Source organism: Sinocyclocheilus anshuiensis, unplaced genomic scaffold, assembly GCF_001515605.1.
Source record: "Sinocyclocheilus anshuiensis isolate Anshui unplaced genomic scaffold, SAMN03320099.WGS_v1.1 scaffold710, whole genome shotgun sequence".
In the NCBI taxonomy this organism is placed as follows: Eukaryota; Metazoa; Chordata; class Actinopteri; order Cypriniformes; family Cyprinidae; genus Sinocyclocheilus; species Sinocyclocheilus anshuiensis.
Genome location: NW_015544201.1, coordinates 366,593 through 386,054, shown reverse-complemented (window position 1 = coordinate 386,054; position 19,462 = coordinate 366,593). Strand labels below are relative to the sequence as shown.

The 19,462-nt window shown below is 37.0% G+C and overlaps 1 protein-coding gene across 2 annotated transcripts in view; it reads left to right on the top strand.

Annotated features, from left to right (window-relative positions):
* Positions 1–19,111, top strand: part of LOC107696838 (FYVE, RhoGEF and PH domain-containing protein 5-like) — a 53,893-nt gene extending 34,782 nt beyond the window's left edge. For both annotated transcript variants that reach the window (XM_016497348.1, XM_016497347.1), the window contains exons 9-22: positions 5,135–5,225; positions 6,154–6,204; positions 6,307–6,365; positions 6,664–6,735; positions 6,905–6,973; positions 12,826–12,909; positions 13,041–13,120; positions 13,221–13,314; positions 13,458–13,595; positions 14,938–15,040; positions 15,331–15,467; positions 15,578–15,706; positions 18,198–18,355; positions 18,478–19,111. In XM_016497348.1, the coding sequence (XP_016352834.1) occupies positions 5,135–5,225; positions 6,154–6,204; positions 6,307–6,365; positions 6,664–6,735; positions 6,905–6,973; positions 12,826–12,909; positions 13,041–13,120; positions 13,221–13,314; positions 13,458–13,595; positions 14,938–15,040; positions 15,331–15,467; positions 15,578–15,706; positions 18,198–18,355; positions 18,478–18,514 (1,302 nt within the window). In that variant the 3' untranslated portion in view covers positions 18,515–19,111. The remainder of the gene's footprint in view (positions 1–5,134; positions 5,226–6,153; positions 6,205–6,306; positions 6,366–6,663; positions 6,736–6,904; positions 6,974–12,825; positions 12,910–13,040; positions 13,121–13,220; positions 13,315–13,457; positions 13,596–14,937; positions 15,041–15,330; positions 15,468–15,577; positions 15,707–18,197; positions 18,356–18,477) is intronic.
* The last annotated feature ends 351 nt before the right edge of the window (positions 19,112–19,462 follow it).

Here is a 19,462-nt window from a genome sequence, read left to right as displayed (position 1 = left end):
GCCATGCGTCTGTTTTTTCATGTGGCTTCAATAGCAGAGACTTAAGATCTAAATAACCCCAGAGTAATGAAACAAGATTAAGATGTCATTTCTGCTTATAACAGCACATATTATTCTTCACAGAGCATTTCGACACAATGTAATTCATTTCTGGGTGTGAAATGTGCTCACTCAGTCCTCTCAGTGAGTCCAGGTCAGTACGGCTGCAGTAATGCTTTGACTGGGTGATGTATGTACTGAGCATCACTGGTTGCCTCTGGTCACTTCGCACTAATGAAACCAATAGAGCTGACTCTCAATGGTGTACCACCAAGCAAACACACACAAGTCTACAACAAGGCAGGCTTTTCCTTACATTTCTCTTATCCTTCTAGCCATTTGTCTAGCCACCGCTGACTTGTTTTATTCGCCCAGTCTGTGCTGTGATGCTTCTCTCGGCTCGTTAAATGGGAGGAGATGCAGTTGTTTTATTGATCGGGGCCTGAAGGTGGGCAAGTCAGGAGTTTAAACACCGCTTGACTTTATCAGTATATGCCACCATTGCAGCTCTGTAGAAATGTTAAATGTTGAAATGTTACTGGATCACTTCATCAAGAATATGTCTGGGTCATATTTAACCCCAAACGAAAAAGGAAAAACTAATTATGTTTAAAGAAATGATGCCTGGTTGAAGGACTATATGATTTTATTATTAAAAAACTATGACATTTAAGCACATTTTTTCCCCAATCCTCATTATAAAAATTTCATCTGTAATGTAAAAAAAGATTAATATTAAAATTGTATTTATATATTAAGTATTTATGTGTCATGGAAGTATTTATTGCACTGACTTTAAAAAAATAATATGCTGTTTTACAGTAATCTAATGAGAATCATTGAGAATAAATTGAATTAACAAAAACAAAAGTAAAACAGCCTGATGCATTACAGTAATAAGAACTTGGGGGAATTTGACAGTAAAATAATTTGAATTTGAAAAAAAAATAAAATAAATAAAATAAAAAATAAAAAATTGTAAGCAGGGCTCCAGATTAACATCTAAGAGCAGTGGCACCAGCGCCACTAAGTACTACAGATGGTGGCGCCAGAAGCAGATTTGGTAGTGTGGGAGTATGTGGGAGTATTAAAAATAAAGATAATTTAATTTAATCATAAAATTACTATCGTTTTGCATTAATAAGCGCAGTTACTAATAACATTACTCCTTTATTTCTTGTTTATTTTATGTTAATACACATTTGACAGTAAACCACTGAGCTTGAGTTGAGAAACATACAAAATTAACTTTTATTAACAACAGTAACATGTGCAAAATCTAATTTTTATATAGAAAATTTAGATATTCTACTCTTTTATTAAATGTACCATTATTCTTCTATAGTGTTATACAGAACTGACGGACAATTTCAGTGATTATAAAAGGAATACTCTTTATGTGTGATTCAGTTGCAAATTGAAGAAAAGCTTGTTTTTCAAGGCACTTTGTGACTTTTCTTACGTCATACACAATATTTTGTCATACGCAAAACTGACAAAATTTGATTTCTTGATGATTTGATATTTTATAATAGTGATTTTATAATTACAAAATATAAAGCAAAAAGTAGAAATGAATGACTAATAAGCCAATAAGTGCTCCTCTGCTGCCACCTACTGGTTATCGTGGTGATTTAACGTATTTTTTTAATGGTTTGTTTACCAAAGTATATTTTAGTCATCCCATTAAAAATAACATTCAAATTGGATCATCATCATAAAGTGCTGGAAATAGTTGTAATAGTTGAAATGCTTGAAAGTCAATGAAAAGTACTTGAATTTCTCTCTCAAAGGGTTGTACAAACTCTGAAATTAATAATGTAATAGCATTCAACTATTTCTGCCACAACACCATAGTTATAGTTACCGTTACTACTTCTGGTTTTCTACGTCAGCGCTGTTTGATCTGTTTATAACAGAATTCTGAGCAGAATTTGAATGATTCTCACTAGATCTCGAAGCCATTCTGCGGTGAGTTCAAACGCTTCTCACTGTATCTCCTGCACTGTGCAGTAACAGTGTTGCAAGATCAACATTGGTTCCCAAATAAACCTGTTCTGAGGTCGGACAATGCGGTGGTCGCACCAGTGCACCGGCAGACTATTTAGTCACAGTCTGGATCCCTGCTAAGCATAGGCATTTTCCAAAAATATAAAATGTATACAAAATATTTTTTAAATATTTTTTTTATTTTAATACATTTTTTAATTTTAATAAAAAGTAATGACATTATTTTATTTTATTTTAAACTTGCAGGGTGAAGTGTGACCTGGACATGCTTTTATGAGATTCATCCAGATATATTTGTCTATCTGTTATATTTATCTTGTACTTTAGACATGGAAATGAATGTTGATTTTACCACATGGGTTTCAATGATGTGGCATTTCGTATTAGCAAATATACCAGCAGCATTTGAGCTTTTTGATAAAGGATACTGGATGCATTGAGAATAGAGGATGCATTAGGAATTCTCTTCTCTGGAGCCGAACTTGTGTAATCTCATTTTGTGCATGCCTGTACGTGCTGGGTTGATGACAGAGATTAAGTATCTACAGTAGCTGATCTGATCACCACTATGTTCTGATAAGATTAAACCCTGTTCAGCTACACTGTTTACGAGGGTTTTCACCATGAACGTGTGCGTGTGTGTTTATAAGTGTCTGGCCGTGTGTGTGCAAAATGTGTAAGGAGGAAGGAGACAAAGGTGGGCTGCTCTGAAAGAGAGTGAGAGAGAAAAGGAAAAAAAATGTAATGTATGTATGTATGTATATATATATATACATATATATATATTTGTATATTTATACAAATTCATTCATTCATTCATTCTTGCATTCAAAATCATGTATGCACTATGAACAGGCATGGTCTTTCTTTGCGTGTGTATTATTAGTACACAGTGTTACTCTTAAATTGTACAGGTGGAAAGGACAAGATAATGACAGAACAAGACACTGACACACATAGACACAGATCTGGCATTTAGGCAATGAGGCGGAAAAAAGCTAATTAGCCAAGCAGTCTTCTTAAACAACTATAATTAAATCAGCTATCCACGCAGACGCTGCTTCAGCCGGACCAGTGCCTGATTTGTGTAGCCTGTCTGTTCTCTGACATGAGCCGCTGTTCGCTCTCCTGGCTGTGTCCCAACTCAACCAAATATCTGCTCTTATACACATACACAAAGATTGGCCACTTCTTCAGCACAAATGTCAACTGGATTGCAGTTTGGTGCAAGTATTCAGTATGAGGCTGTTCATTAGTTCTACTGCCTTTAACAATGAGACCACGTTGTGCTTAAACACAGGAATCTGACAGGCTTTTATGGTCAGGATGAGGCTCACTGCAGAGAAGGAATGATACAGAGAGGAAGTAATTAGATAATGGAGGACAGGTGCAAGATATTAAGAGTTGAAGAGAGAGAAAGGCTACTTCTGTCAGGACCACTATCGTCAAAGATGATTGACAATTAGCATACAGTTTGGATTGGCGGTATGGTTCTGTTCTGGGCAAGAACTCCCTGCGCATCCATGCAGCCTAGCATGGATGAGAGCAGGGAAAGCAGCGATGATTTTGTGCTTTGTTTACTCTAGAGGTGAATAAAATAAATGTATATAATATAATTTAATATGATTGCATATTTTAATATGAAATTAGAAATGTATATTTGTAATACATCAATTTACTGAATATTTTAAATATAACATATTTTATATGTGATTTTATTTAATATCTGAATATTTGAATAATTAATATTTTATTTTATTAAATGCAGTTAAATATTTTATAAAACATTAAATTGAATAGAAATTTCATCATAATTTTGTACTTTATTCACCCTTGGGTGAATATTATTTAAAGATATTTCAAGTTAGATTTGTGTAAAAATTGTTTTATATGTTGTATTTTCTATTTAATTGTCAGATTTAGTTTTTTTTTTTTAATGTTCTCATTATCATCCAAATAACAGATCTGTGTTGGATCATGCGATGGATAAACTGCAGTGTAAACGTAGACAAAGAGAAAATAAATAAGGAATGTGATGGATAGAACATGTGAATTATGATGATGATGAAGACAGCGAGGTTATGATAGAGACACAGGGAAACAGAGAACTGTCATGGAAAAAAATCATGAAAGCCAGAAGGTGTCTTTCAGAGGTGTTGTGGGTATGATGTTGTGGCAGGTGTGCAAACTGGTCAATCATTGACTGTGTTCCTTATTCTTGAAGCCACAACTCCATTCATTCACACCCCTCACAAGGTCATTAATGGCATCTCTTTTCCCTTTCCTCGTTTAAGATCTCAAGCATTGTCCCATGTCTCTGGATGTCCATAAGTATAAAGTTATTTGCCCTTATCTGCCCTTTACTGACGTCTCACATCCCCTCTGGCTCCTCAGAGCTAGCATGAACAATGACGTGTCAAAGTCAATTAGGCCTTGATTGATTTCTTCTCACCGCATGTTTGACTGATTCACTTGTTCACTATTCCCATATCATTCACCTCCCAGTGAATGATATAATTGGAATGAAATTGGATGGAATGAGGTACTCATTTGTACTCAATGAGGTTTTTGTGTAGCGGGAAAAAGGGAAGGTCATTGAATAAGCTTAAAATGGGCTTTTCTAAGTGGTGCCATTGTGATCTATGATACTGTATCTTGTGGGTCAAGAGGAAGCACAGGTGGCATGCAACTCTTGATTGTATGATTGTGCATGTTTGTGTGTGTGTGTGTGCGTGTGTGTGTGTGTGTGTGTGCATGCGTGCGTGCGTGTGTGTGTTTTGGATTTTCAAAGATTTTAGATTTCTCTTACTTCACCGTAGTGACATCATGTAAAAACAACAAAATGGCAGCTTCTTCAAGTTAAAAAGGTTTTATCATGAGGAATAACATTTTAACATTTTTTCAATAGCTTGATGTGCTATAAGTCCTATGTTACATGGATGCAGCATTAGTATATGATAATGAATTTTTTTGTAATTTTTCAAGACCTTCTGTATGCCTGTGTTTAGAGTTATAATATGTTTGCATGCATTGTATATTGTGTTTTATGTGCTGTTTCTCATATGCATGTGTGTTTGCATTCCAGACACAGAATGCAGAAGAAGTTCATGTTCCTCTGAAACACCAGCTGCTGCGGGTCATTGTGCGAGTGCTTCAGTACCGCATGATCCTCACAGGTGAACACTGCATGATTAAAATATTTAGTCCAGATACCATTTTTTTCCATAGTTAATGCATTTTCGCATTTAGTTCTTTTTCAAGGGAATAATTTGTGCAATTCAGTTATTGTTAACTAAAACTAAAATATTTAAAAATGCTTTAATTAATTAAAATAAAGCTGAAAAAATATATGTGAATATTAAATGAACTTCAAATTAAAAATGTTGCCTTTGGCAACTAACCGAAATAATATAAATGTAAAAGCTTAAGTACTAAAATTTCTAAAACTGAAATAAAAATAAATAAAAGCTAAAATATTTAAAAAAAATAAAATAAATAACACAAACATATAGCAAAATAATTAAAACTTTACTAAAATGAAAACTGAAAATATAAAAATAAAAGCTTATTCAAAATATGAATAAATATTATAATAGTATAGAAATAATGCAAAAATAACGGGTGCATTTATTGGGTTCTGCATGTGTAGATGTTGGAAGTACATGTATATGCAAAACTACTGTATACAAAAGTACTGGACAGTCTGGAGTCTATATTCATCAAACTGAATCAGAAAGCAAAGGAAATACAGTAATTAAATAATAAAACTACTTTCTCAACACTTTATGGACATTCTTATAGTAGGTGTAAAATTGTTGTCTTTGTTGCTGACTTGCAGTTCTGGTGTTCACATTTTGATTGATGGTATTTCACTTGTGAGTGATTTGTCACTTTATAAACACTGATGATTAAATTTCACCATACAAAGGCTGCCAGTGACTTTGAGGTTTGGAGTAAAAATTAACTGTAAATAATGTACTGTATGTTGGATCTTGTACATAAAACATAAGACTGTTTGAGTGTGTTTAAAACAATATGAGATGGTGAAGTAGAAGCTGTTTTGTCTGTTTATCAGTAATTTGGTTTTCATCTCATTCTATCCAGACTACTTAAACAACCTCTCTCCAGATTCGAAAGAGTATGAAGACACACAAGGTATTGTTGTCTCCGTCTCCCTCTCACAAAATTATGACCACTGATCATGTTTGACCTGTGAAAACACTAATTGTGCTTGTGGCTGCTACTTTTTATCAACAGCTGCGCTAGTAATCGTGTCAGAGGTCGCAGACCAGGTTAATGACAATCTAAAACACGGGGTGAGTTGTTTCTGTGTGTGAGAGCGTGTTGTATTGTTGATACATGATGAAAAAGGAGCGAGGGGATATGATGTCATCAAAGTGTCCCAGGTGTCCAGAAACTAAGAGAGTAGTGTGAAATTAGCCAGACACAGAGGCATCTCCAAACACATACACATAGTCACATACAGACACAGAAAACTTCTGTTTCTACCATTATTCATTTCTGAACAGCTCTTCTTTTTCTCATCCACAAATGAGAAATAAACACTTTGATTTTCTAGTTCTATTTCTCATTCTTTGTCTATCGCAATCCCAGGAGAACCTGCTTCGTTTGGTCCACATCGACTACAGCGTGAGAGGAAAAAGAGACCTTCTCCAACCAGGAAGGGTAAATTCAGCTTCATATGCTGTATTTTTGGTTTGATGTTTATAGTTTATTATTGTTTTTACTGGCAGTAAAACCTGAAAGATCAGTAACAGTTATTTGACATCAAAGGTTTAAGTAAATAACAGTTACCCATAACTCACCTGGCCTCTTGCACCTGTGTGTTTTGTAGGTTTTTGTCAAGGAGGGCACTCTGATGAAGGTTTCTCGGAAAAGCAGGCAACCCAGACACCTCTTCATGGTATCTTGTCATTCTTCTCTCTACTCGCAGTGTGCTTAATTGTAGTAAATGTGCACTTGAAGTATACTTCAAATCTTCAAGTATATATAAAAAAACTGTACTTGCAGATAATATAATATTAATTATATATTAATGAAAAAGGCCACTTAAAGGAATAGTTCACTTTCAGAATGAAAATTCTGTCATAATTTACTCACCCTCCACTTGTTCCAAACCTCTATGAGTTTCTTTCTTCTGTTAAACACAAACAAAGATATTTTGAAAAATTTTGGTATCCAAACAGTTGATGAGCACCATTGACTATAGTATTTTTTTCCTACTATGGATGTCAGTGGTGCTCATGAACTGTTCGGATACCAACATTTTTCAAAATATCTTCGTTTGTGTTCAACAGAAGAAAGAAACTCATACGGGTTTGGAACAAGTGGAGGGTGAGTAAATGATGACAGAATTTTCATTCTGGAAGTGAACTACTCCTTTAAGTGCGCCTAAAGCATGGAAACGTTCATGACTGTTTCTTAACATACTTAAGTAAACTTTTAAAAAGTGTACTTTGTAATAATGCAATAATGTCAAATTTAAAAGTTTTATGTTAAAGTACATTTTAAATCATTACGTTTTAATAATTGTTTGTCATAAAGAAATACAGTTTTGATGTGTACTTCATCATAATTTTAACTGTAATGTGTTATTTGATATTACATTTAAAGTTAATATATTTTAAACATGCTAAATTGCAACTTCATCATTACAAATGTGTTACATGACATACGAGTTTCAGTAGAAATGGCATTAAAGTATATTTTAGTTTACCATAAATGCACTTTGACCATATTTCAAAGACAATAGAACTAACTATGAAATTACTTTTAAAGGTGTACTTAAGTGAGTAAAAAAAGCACCCTTGTATAGTATTTCTGCAATAAGTACTCTTTTTGAAAGTATGCTAAAGTGGCTTTATTTACATTCCTTAGAACAGGTGGCTTCACAGCCGTTTGGAGCTCACCTGACTTTGTTTGTGTCTGTAAATAAATGTGTTCAACAGTATTGATCAAACCAATCAAGAGTGTTAATAGCTTCTCTTTCAGTTAGGCCTGTCTTGCGTTCAGAGGGCAAGTAGGTGTAGCTATAGCTGAATTTAGCAAAAACTATTTTCTTATACAGTCAGTTTTCTCTTTAAAGCCAAATACTGTCTTTGCAGAGCAAAAGTCTGAAGGAAATCTTGCTTGGCGAGTTAGTTAAAGTTAGTTAAACTGTCAACATGTTTACAGCTAGCTGCCTGACACATTCAGTTTAATATGAAGGTGCCTATATTGCACTTTTGGGTACTGAGTAGTTATAGACATGTATATCTGTGTATTGCTGATATTTAGTCATTCAAAAAGGCAGTCAGTTTCCTAGAGAGTAAGCGAGCTGGGTTATGTGTGCCATAACTGTTAACCAGACACTGGAGGCCACATTAGCTGTAGCACAAGGCTACCCCCACCCCTCTTTATAGCATTCTTGTTTTCGAGGGTCGTACTTCCTCTCAGGATGTCTGCTGTAGGTCATTGGATGCCAGCTTCCTGTGCTGGGACTGTACTGACAGCACACTGAAGACTAGGCCCAGAGAACAACAGATCAACAACATTGAGTCACCGCAGCTGAAAAACAACACTAAAAACATTAGGCTGAGCAGTCAGTTCAGTTGTTTGCCTGTGTAGAGTCACTGAAGTACATTTACTCCATTACTTCCACTCACTTCCACAATGATTAGATTTTAAGAAGATTGGGCTCTGTACAGATTTGACATCTTGGTGTTGTTTTGCTACGATGTTTTAAATAATGTCAACTTGCACAAAAAATTTGGAGCCAGTATGATTGTTTTACGATTGTTTGTCAGAAATTAAATGAAACTATTTTTTTTTTAAATATTCAAATAGAAAATAGTTATTTTAAATTGCAATAATATTTCACAACATTACTGTTGTTACTGTATTTTTGGTCAAATAAATGCAGCCTTTGTAAGCATAAGAGACTTAAAACATAAAAAAATTACTGACTGCTAACTTTTGAATAGTAGTGTATATTGACCTTTGGGTGTGGAAAGAAATCATTCTCTTAAAAAACAGTTAACAGTTACACAGCTCCCTTCACTGTGTAAAGGGAGCACATCTTACGATAAAAGATATTTGTCAATGAGCACGGGATCTGTTGAGGAGCAAATCCTCTCAACATCTTGTCAGTTATCTCTCCTTACTTTTGACCCGTGATCGTGTTGGATGCAGGGTTGTTGTTGTTTTTTTCCACGAAATTGGGCTGCTTTTAAACTGTTGCTATGGGTTGATTTTCCCCAGTGGGTTAAAGGTTTGAAATATTGCATAAATTACATTTGGTTGAAATGCTTGTACTGAAACATTTTGCATTCTACCAGTAATAAAACTGCTAAATGTTTTGGGCCACACTAGTAGGAAGCATTTGAGCTGTGTTTATAATAAATGTGCATAACAGTGACTGTAAAATATGTATTGTAGGGCTGGAAATGACATTTTTATATTTGGGAAATGGTAATTGCGCTACTTTGGGCTGTTTTTTTATTACTGGCATGGTCTTGGGATGCACAATTAAAATGATGTAATAGTCGTGATCATTATTTTACCTGAATCCATGATCATTCAGCCATGATCAGGTGCAGTACTGACACTCGGTCAAGTCTGTATCAAATCAAGCACTCTGTAATCACAGGTAAACTGTCTGATCAGTCAGGTGTTTGCCATGAGAAGTGTTCCACAAAACAGCTATGGTTTGCAGACAGTTATAAGAGTTGATGTGACAAATACATCTTTTGAATATACTGTGCAAACTCATTGCCCCGTTAGCTCGGAGAGCTTTATTTTCCCTCCTCAATAAGTTTTGTCAGTTGTTTTGTTTATTGGTCTAATTCTTGTTTCTTGGGTTGCATTGTGTTAGTCACTCAGTTAATTGTCTTGTGCTTCGTTCCCTCCCTTCTGAATTATGTTGTATTGATAAGGAGTTATCACAAAGTAAGTCTGTTTAGTTGTGCTATCTTACAATCAATATATAGTAAATGTAAGTTAAAGTGTCGCCGATGTAACCGGTTAAAACTTGGAGTGGTGATGAGGTCTTAAAATGTATGGAAATAGTCTTAAAAAAGGTCTTAAAAGGTATTAAATTTAACTCCATGATTCCTGTATATACCCTGAAAAAGCACATTTATCTCCATCTGTTTTTTTCCTCCTTTTTCTAAAGTTCTATGTGCTAAATAAACTACATTTTCCAAGTATTAAATAAACTTTTTTAATTATTATATTATATTATGTTATATTATGTTATATTATTATATTGGCCTGGTTTTACAGACAGGGCTTAGGTTAAGCCAGGATTAGGCCATAGTTCAATTAGGACATTTAAAGCTGCAGTCCGTAACTTTTGGCGTTAACATATTTTAAGATATGTCAGTGCTAGTTTTTTTTTTCCCCCAGTTTTTTTTAAACAGCCCAGACATGCATTTTAGTCTATAACTAGGCTTAAGCCTTGTCTGTGAAACCGGGGGATGATATAATATTATATAATACATACAATATAATATAATATACATTTTTAAATATTTATATTGTGTATTTGGTACTAATTGTACAGTGTGTGATTTGCAACATCGAATATGAGCCAAGCTAGTCTTGGTGAAACTGCACTTGGCACAAAATTGTTAATAAAAAGTAACATTTTCACATTGGCAATTGTAGTTCCTTGTTATGTTACTGGAAAACTGGCATTTGACAAATGTTAATTTTGGACTGTGTATACATACATACAGGAAGCTTTTCTGATATTGTGACACTCTTGGCTCTGAAGACCCTAGATACTGGAGTCTTTCTTCATCTTCTCCTGCTGTTGTCCTCTGCTTCCTGCTCTCTTCTCTCCCTGAATCAATCAAGCTCTGACTGGTGTTTTAATTTTTTAATTTTGTTTATTTATTTTTTAGAGAGAGCTTGTGTTGTGACTGATGTAATAGAGTCCAGCACTGGCTAGGTGTAATATGATGATGTCAGAGGGTCCCCTGGTAACGATGACTCTTAGAGAGATCTGGATTTAATTTATGGAGTAATAAGTGAATCGGCTCAAATCAGAAGTGTAAACAGGGCATTGTTTTTTTTTTTTGGCTACTGTAATTGCATCAGATCGCTTTGGTCTTACGTATGACTTATTATTTGTTATTTGTTGTTTTCTCTCACATGTTTCAAGGGTGTTACACACACTAGTTACATGATAATTGACAGTAAATGGTTAAGGACAATATTGTGTCCATTACATTCTCAGTTGTTTGAGGGTTGTTGTGGCTGTTGGTGTTGATGTTTTTGTTGTCTCTGTCCTGCTGCCTCCACCCAAACAGCCTTTCTCAGAAGCGTCGGGACTGAATTCCTGGACCCGGCCTGTGAACTGCGGATGTTTGGGGCATGCACATTGCGTGTCTGATGATGTCACCACTTTTGTTTAGAGCTATATATGTCTAGCAAACACAATAGTTTGAAGTGTAGGACTAGCTTGTTTGTGGGCGTGAGTCTGTGTTCTTAGCACAACTACTTCATTGTCAGGACTGAAGCAAAGAAGAAAATATTCCATAAACTGTTTTTATCAAGCCCGACCTATTGTACTGAACATGTGAATCGCTTTCTTGGGTATTGGTAACACTTTAGAATAATGGTCCGTTGTTAACAAGTATCTGCAGGAAGTAATAGGTAGTACTACATTAACACTTAACTTAATACTGTTAACTAATAGAGAAATAAAATTAACTAAGCAGTAAGTAGTAGCAAATTTAGGACAAAGGTAGTTTACTGTTGTGATTAGTAATTAATTGGTTATTCTTTATTAACTGGTCATAGTTCAGAAGTAGTTATCAATGAGGATATTTTTATTTAATAATTATCAAATATCTAATAAGGAACTACCTTTGTCCTAAATTTGCTACTACTTACTGCTTAGTTAATCTTGTTTCTCTATTAGTTAATAGTATTAAGTTAAGTGTTAATGTAGTACTACCTATTACTTCCTGCATAGTTACTTGTTAATAACGGACCATTATTCTAAAGTGTTACCAAAGATTTTACTGCCTCCTTGTGGTAGACATAAGCATAACAGAGGGCAAGCATCACTCGTTTTGCTCATACTGGGTTTAAATAATGTAAATATTATTATTGTTATAGTTCTATTCAATAGTTATAATATACTATAGTAATAATGATATTAATAATTGTAATTACATAACTTACATATCTAATATAAATGGATTAACTTACAGCAGAAGACGAGTATCACTATTTTGCTCACATTTAATTTTAGGTTTAAATCATTTAAATATATTATGATTAATATTCTTCTTCTTATTAGTAGTAGTAGTGGTATTGTCTATAGTAGTAATAATGCAACTAATAACTATAATAATAAAAATAATATAATTATCCTATTAAATAATTTAAATCTGTAATCTGAATGGTTTAACTTATTAAATAATTATGTGCTCTATGCACTCATGTTATTTAAAATTGTGTATATAGTTGTGTACTGTATATTGGTATATATGTGTGTGTGTGTGTGTATGCATATTTGGGGGACAAATTTGTACCCAGAAGGGAGCTAAATCTGACAAAACCACGTTTTGGGGAAATCCTCATTTAAAAAAAAAAAGTATTACAATAAAGTAAATGTTTTTTGTTTTATTGTAAAAACGCAGAACATTTAGGGTGCTGTTTAGGGTTAGGTAATAGTATTTATAATTAGCTGTATATAAAAACAATTTCTAGTCTATGGAATGTCTCATTTAGATCGTGAACATGTTTGTGCGTGTGTTGCAGATGAATGATGTGATGCTGTACACCTACCCTCAGCAGGATGGTAAATACAGGCTGAAGAACACACTGACTCTAAGTGGAATGAAGGTGAGGCATCAGCGTCTCTCAGAAGATCAATTTAGTTTTTTGGTTAACCAACTGGGACACAAAACAGATTCAATGAGGTGTGATTGAAATTGTATTATCAAGAACTTAGCAGTGTTTTCATGTGTCTGTAGGTCAGTAAACCTGTCATAGACAATGTGCTCAACACGCTCAGGATAGAAGTCAGCGACGTTACCATCACCCTCTCAGCAAGGTAATGAACATTTCCATAATGGTTTGCACGTGTCTGTACTGATATCTACTGTCAATGTCATACAATAACTTCAAGCACAGCTTCTTTATTTCTCTGATAGTTCTTTAGCTGAGAGAGAGGACTGGTTCCACACGCTGAGCCGAGCTATAGCGGATCACGCCGCAGGCCTCAATACCTTCAGCTGCTCTAGTGAGGTGTGAGGAAATGTCTTATATCTATGGTCTAGTTATCAAACCAGCAATCATCATGAAGTGTAATGCATTAGTATTCAATATTACGTAACCTAAACAATTAAATGTGTAAAAATAACATTCGGCATCACTTTCCATATTTCCAGGCGAGAGAGAAATTATGGATGTCTCTGGGAGAGGCTGCTCCTGTTCTAGTTCCTGTGTCACATGTGATGATGTGCATGAACTGCACGTCGGACTTCAGCCTAACACTGCGACGGCATCACTGCAACGCATGTGGAAAGGTAAAACATCTGTACCATGTATAGAGAGATATCTGATATTCTTAAGTTCAAGACATATATTCTTTGATATGTTACAGTTTACAGTGAAACACTCAGAGGTGGTCTTTACAGTCAGTTATTTAACATGGCCTTTACAATCAATTATCAAACAACAGGGTTATAATAGTGGATATTTCACAGAATTATATGTATAGTTTTTTTATATATAGTACTTATGTATGTTTTGTTTTCAAACAAAAAAATTAACACTTTATTCAAGCATTTTATCGAATTGTCATTATTTTTTGCTTTCAAAGAAACATTTTTTTTCTGTGATATTATGAATAGGATTGTTATTACTGATTGACTAGTACAGGGGTGTCCAAATCTGTTCCTGGAGGACCACTGTCCTGCAGAGTTTAGGTCCAACACACTTGCCTGAACTATTCTATTGAGTCTAAAGAGCTTGATTAGCTGCTTCAGGTGTGTTTAATTACGGTTGGAGCTAAACTCTGCAGGGCAGTGGCCCTCCAGGAGCAGGTTTGGACACCCCTGGATTATTAGTAGATCAGCCAAGCTAGTAAACAGGTATTTGGCACTGGCTGATAGCGATGCCCACTTGGCTGGTCTACAAAAGTGTCAGCTCCCCCTTGTGTCACATAAGGGTTTTGTTCATTGTTTACTTCATTTAGTGTAATATGCCGACTTTATAGTGCACAGTTTTCCAATATTTTGAGTGAATTTTGAGGAAATATTGTAAAGTAGATTTCAGGGATTTTGTTATAATTTATTTGTAATTATTGAATTGTTTTATATGATACACACTGATGTTTCTCTTATGCTCAGCAAGGCTGCATTTATTTGATAAAAAATACAGTAAAACAGAAATACTGTGAAATATTATGACAATATAAAATATCAGGTTTCTATTTGAATATATTTTAAAAATGTTATTTTTTCCAGTGATGTCAAAACTGAATTTTCAGCAGCCATTATTCCAGTCTTCAGTGTCACATGATCCTTTAGAAATCACTCTAAATTATAATTTGGTACTCAAGAAAAATGTATTTTCTTATTATCAATGTTGAAAACAGTTGTGCTGATTAAAATTTTGTAGAAATCATGATACAGTTTTTTCAAGATTATTCGATGAATAGAAAGTTCAAAGGAACAGCATTTATTTGAAATAGAATTTATTTGTAACAAATGTATTTACTGTCACTTTTGAAATTTAAATGCATCTTTGCTAAATAAAAGTATTAATTTCTTTCTTTTTTAAAATCTTAGCGACCCCAAACGGTAATGTATACTGAATATCAGCATTAAATTGTGACCCTACTTTCTCAATACTTTCTGTTTTTAGGTTGTGTGTCGCTCCTGCTCAAGGAACAGGTATCCACTAAAGTACCTGAAGGACAGGATGGCTAAAGTCTGTGACCACTGCTACGCCGAGCTCAAAAAGAGAGGTAAGAGCAAAAGACTCCAAAATGAATCAGACTTTAAACAGTGTTAGGTTTAGAAATAGTACAAACATTGTTCATGTACTGTAAACTGTTCAATTTGGTTGGATGCTGATCTGAACCATCACAGTTCAAATGTTTTTTTTTTAGAATATTATCAAGAATATATTTATTTCTGTTATTCTTCATTATTCATCTGAAATTGATTGTTTAAACAAAAAAGCCTATTTCCATTTAAAAAACTCAAAGCATCATAATAACTGTCTAGTTAATGTCGGTGTATGATGTGTATGTAGGTGGTAATATTCCAGGATCATGTGGGAGTGCCAGTCCCTGCACACACAGGGCCAGCAGGCCTCTCTCTGCTGTGTTCCAGAACCTACAGCCACCCAGCCTGTGGAGGAACAGAAAGAGCACTTCACCTCTCACACAGGTACACACACAAATGCTTACATTCACATTTAATTATTTCAATGAGGTATTTTTATGTCTTACCCAAAAACATAATTACTCAAGAGTTAAAAAAAGTCTCGGTGTGTGCAGGTATCTGTGGGTGCGGAGGGGTCCACTATGAGCGGCAGTCTGCAAAGACGCAAAAAGAGCAAAAGGAAGTGGAAGAGGCTGTGGTTTCTGCTCAAAGACAAGGTGCTCTACACCTTTAAAGCACGAGAGGTGAGGGGACCCAGAGTCTCCCACACCAGCACAGACACTACATTACGTACTTCCTTGCATCATTACTAAATCAATACCTTAGGCAACAAATAAACTGCTTTGTGTGACTGATGAAATACAACTAGGGCTGTCAATATTCATAATTTGTTAACACTACTATTCAATAGTTTGGGGTCTGTAAGGTTTTTAAAAGTTTTTGAAAGAAGGCTGCATTTATTTGTTCAAACATACAGTAAAAACAGTAATACTGTCAGGGGTCTGGGTCTGGTGTTTCTCCCTCTCACCACCAGAGGTCGCCATTTCCCATCCTCCCGGACTCCTTTACCTTGACTCCACACACCTCTTCACCTACTCACATACACACAGCTGTTGCCCATCCTGATGGCTATTTATACTCCTTCCCCACGCCTCTCTGGGCTGATTATTAGTTGTTGATATGTGGACTGATGGTCTGGTGTTTCTCCCTCTCACCACCAGAGGTCGCCATTTCCCATCCTCCTGTACTCCTTTACCTTAACTCCACACACCTGTGCACTTACTCACACACACACAGCTGTTGCCCATCCTGATGGCTATTTATACTCCTTCCCCACGCCTCTCTGGGCTGATTATTAGTTGTTGATATGTGGACTGATGCAAGCACTAAGTGGCCGTAGTTGTGTCATATTCCTGTTTCTGTTCTGAGCCTGTTGTCAGATTCTGATATCTTTGTGTTTCCATTTTGGTTTTTACTTTGTTTTCCCTTAAGTTAATAAAGACCTGCATTTGGACCCAGACCTTTGTTTACACAGTGTGTTCCCTTACCTCGCCGTGACAGAATAATCAGCCAACCATGGGTCCAGCAGGAAAGTTTCTAAACGTCCGCCAGGGAGACCGGTGCATTGAGGATTATGCCAGGAACTTCGTGGGAGTGGCTCGCCAGTTGGCTACGGAGAGGACCTGCTTAATGGTCTTTTTCTGGGGTGGCCTAACAGAGCCCTTCAAATCCCTTATGCCATTCTGGCACCCCGAGGAGATGCTGGAGGACTACATCAACCTGGCTCTGCAGTTGAGCGGCTCAGCCGTCAGGATGGAGTTAGCTGCGGAGCCTGCTCACAGTTCTCCCGAAGCGGCAATCCAAGGGTCGTCAGAGGCCTCGTCGGCCGCACCCAGCACCTCAGGCCCGTTCCTGGAGCGTCGCGGGCCAATACGCAGCGTGCAGGAACCTCCGCTGATGTCGGTGCGAGCGGCGTGGTCTACTCGCAGAGCCCCTGAGGTGGCGGTGTCTGCTCACAGTTCCCCTGAGGCGGCGGTGTCCGCTCACAAAGCTCCAGAAGCGGCGGTGTCTGCTCACAGTTCCCCCGAGGCGGCGGGGCTCGCTTCCGGCCTTCCCGAAGCAGTGGAGCCCGCTGATGTTCCATTCGAGGCGGCGGGGCTCGCTTCTGGCCTTCACGAAGCGGCGGAGCCTGCTAATGTTCCCTCCGAGGCGGCGGGGCTCGCTTCTGGCCTTCCCGAAGCAGCGGAGCCCGCTGATGTTCCCTCTGAGGCGGCGGGGCTCGCTTCTGGCCTTCCCGAAGCGGCGGAGCCCGCTGATGTTCCCTCCGAGGCGGCGGGGCTCGCTTCTGGCCTTCCCGAAGCAGCGGAGCCCGCTAATGTTCCCTCTGAGGTGGCGGGGCTCGCTTCTGGCCTTCCCGAAGCGGTGGAGCCCGCTGATGTTCCCTCCGAGGCGGCGGGGCTCGCTTCTGGCCTTCCCGAAGCGGTGGAGCCCGCTGATGTTCCCTCCGAGGCGGCGGGGCTCGCTTCAGGCCTTCCCGAAGCGGCGGAGGCCGCTGATGTTTCCTTCGAGGGGGCAGAGCTTGTTTTAGGCCTTCCCGAAGCTGCGGAGCCCGCTCACAGTTCCCCCGAGGCGGCGGTGTCCGTTCACAGTTCCCCCGAGGTGGCAGCGTCCGCTCACAAAGCTCCAGAAGCGCCGGCGCCCACTCACTGTTCCTCCGAGACAGCGGTGCCCGCTCACAGACATCCTGAAGTGGCGGTGTCCTCTCGCAGTTCCCCAGAGGCGGCGGTGTCCGCTGTTTTCACACTGTTGAAAACAGTGTGCTGCTTAATATTAAATATTAATCAAATAATTCATAAAAATATAATAAAAAATAAGAAAATATTAATACAAATTAAATAATTATGTCTTACTGACCCCAAACTAATGAACTAATGTGAGAATATATATATTCACATTAAATACTTCTGAGACTGCATCTTATCTGGATTTGAATTACAGATAAATTACAGAATGAAACAATTATAATGTCAAATTTAATAAATCTCATTAAAGAACTTTTATGTAACATTGTCTGAACTGCTGAACTGTGCTGAATAAAAGCACATTTTTATCTGGGCCAGGTTCTGAAATATGCAAAATGATAATACTTTTTAGCACCAGAATATAGCACATCCCCTGCACACATTTAACCTCTCTCTCTCTCTCTCTCTCTCTCTCTGTTTTCTGTGTCTGCAGGATAAAGTGGCATCTGAAAGTCTTCCTCTGCAGGGTTTTACTGTGAAGAAGCTGTCGGATCGATCAGAGGGGGAAGACAAAGACAACATTTTCCAGCTGTACCATAAAAAAACACTGTATTACACCTTCAGAGCAGACGACCAGCATACTGCAAGCAGGTATGACACCCAAGAGTCATGCTGCACACCTTTAGAGAAATAAAATCATTGTGATGATGCATTGTTTATTCACAATTGAAATCCTCAGAATTATGATAAAGAAATTAAACTTATTTCTACAGGTGGGTAAACGCAATGGAAGAGGCCACAGTGTTATAGTATCCTGCTATCTGCCCAGCTGACAACAGGACTCTGGGCAGGATTCCCCAGACAGCTAAACCCATTATGGGCTTAAGCCTATGCCATCAGAGTCACCTGTGCCTGAGAAACCAGCGGAATCACACCATAAATACCTTCGATTTTATCTTGATCTTCTTTTTGGCCGCTGAAATTAAAGACAGAGTCACACAAGGCATGTCCCACTCGGTGTTTGTGCTGTCCCAGGACGAGTGCTATGCCTCACCTACTTCACAGACTCATTAAAAAAGTGCCATATGTAAACAGTGCAGTTCAGTGAAGCTCAGGTGTTGTGAATGATTGTTCTGAAACTACTCATCTGTGTCAAATAAAGGAGAATGTTCATTTTTTAGAAACCGTAACTACCTTTCTATATGCAGGTGTAATTCAGTGCTGTCATTTTATATACTGATGTAAAGTTAAAAATAAATTAAGTCATTTATTATAGTTTGGATGAATATGATAAGCCAATACAGGCTTCTTATAGACAATATATTGGTCATTTAATTTAACAGCTAAATGTTTAGCATGACGTATCCTACCACCTCAGATATAAAAAGTCCATGTTTTATAGACAAATGACAGCATGTGAATTTATTTATATATATATATATATATATATATATATACACACATTTGGATTTGATACAGAATTGTATAGCCTAAATGAAGCGAGCTGTACATTTTACAATTCAGTGTAATATATTTAATTTGCAGCTGTATTAAGATATTGCTATCATCTGCTGTGATTCATTTTTCTCCTAACATTTGGTAGTTATTTTACCGTGGTTCCCAAGCTGATCTGTTCCATTACAAACATCACCTTGGCAACCATTGTTTTCGCTAGAATACCACTACAGTTATTGTTACTACAGTGAAGCTGTGCTAATATGATTTTAGCCACCACTGACATCATACAAACATAACAAT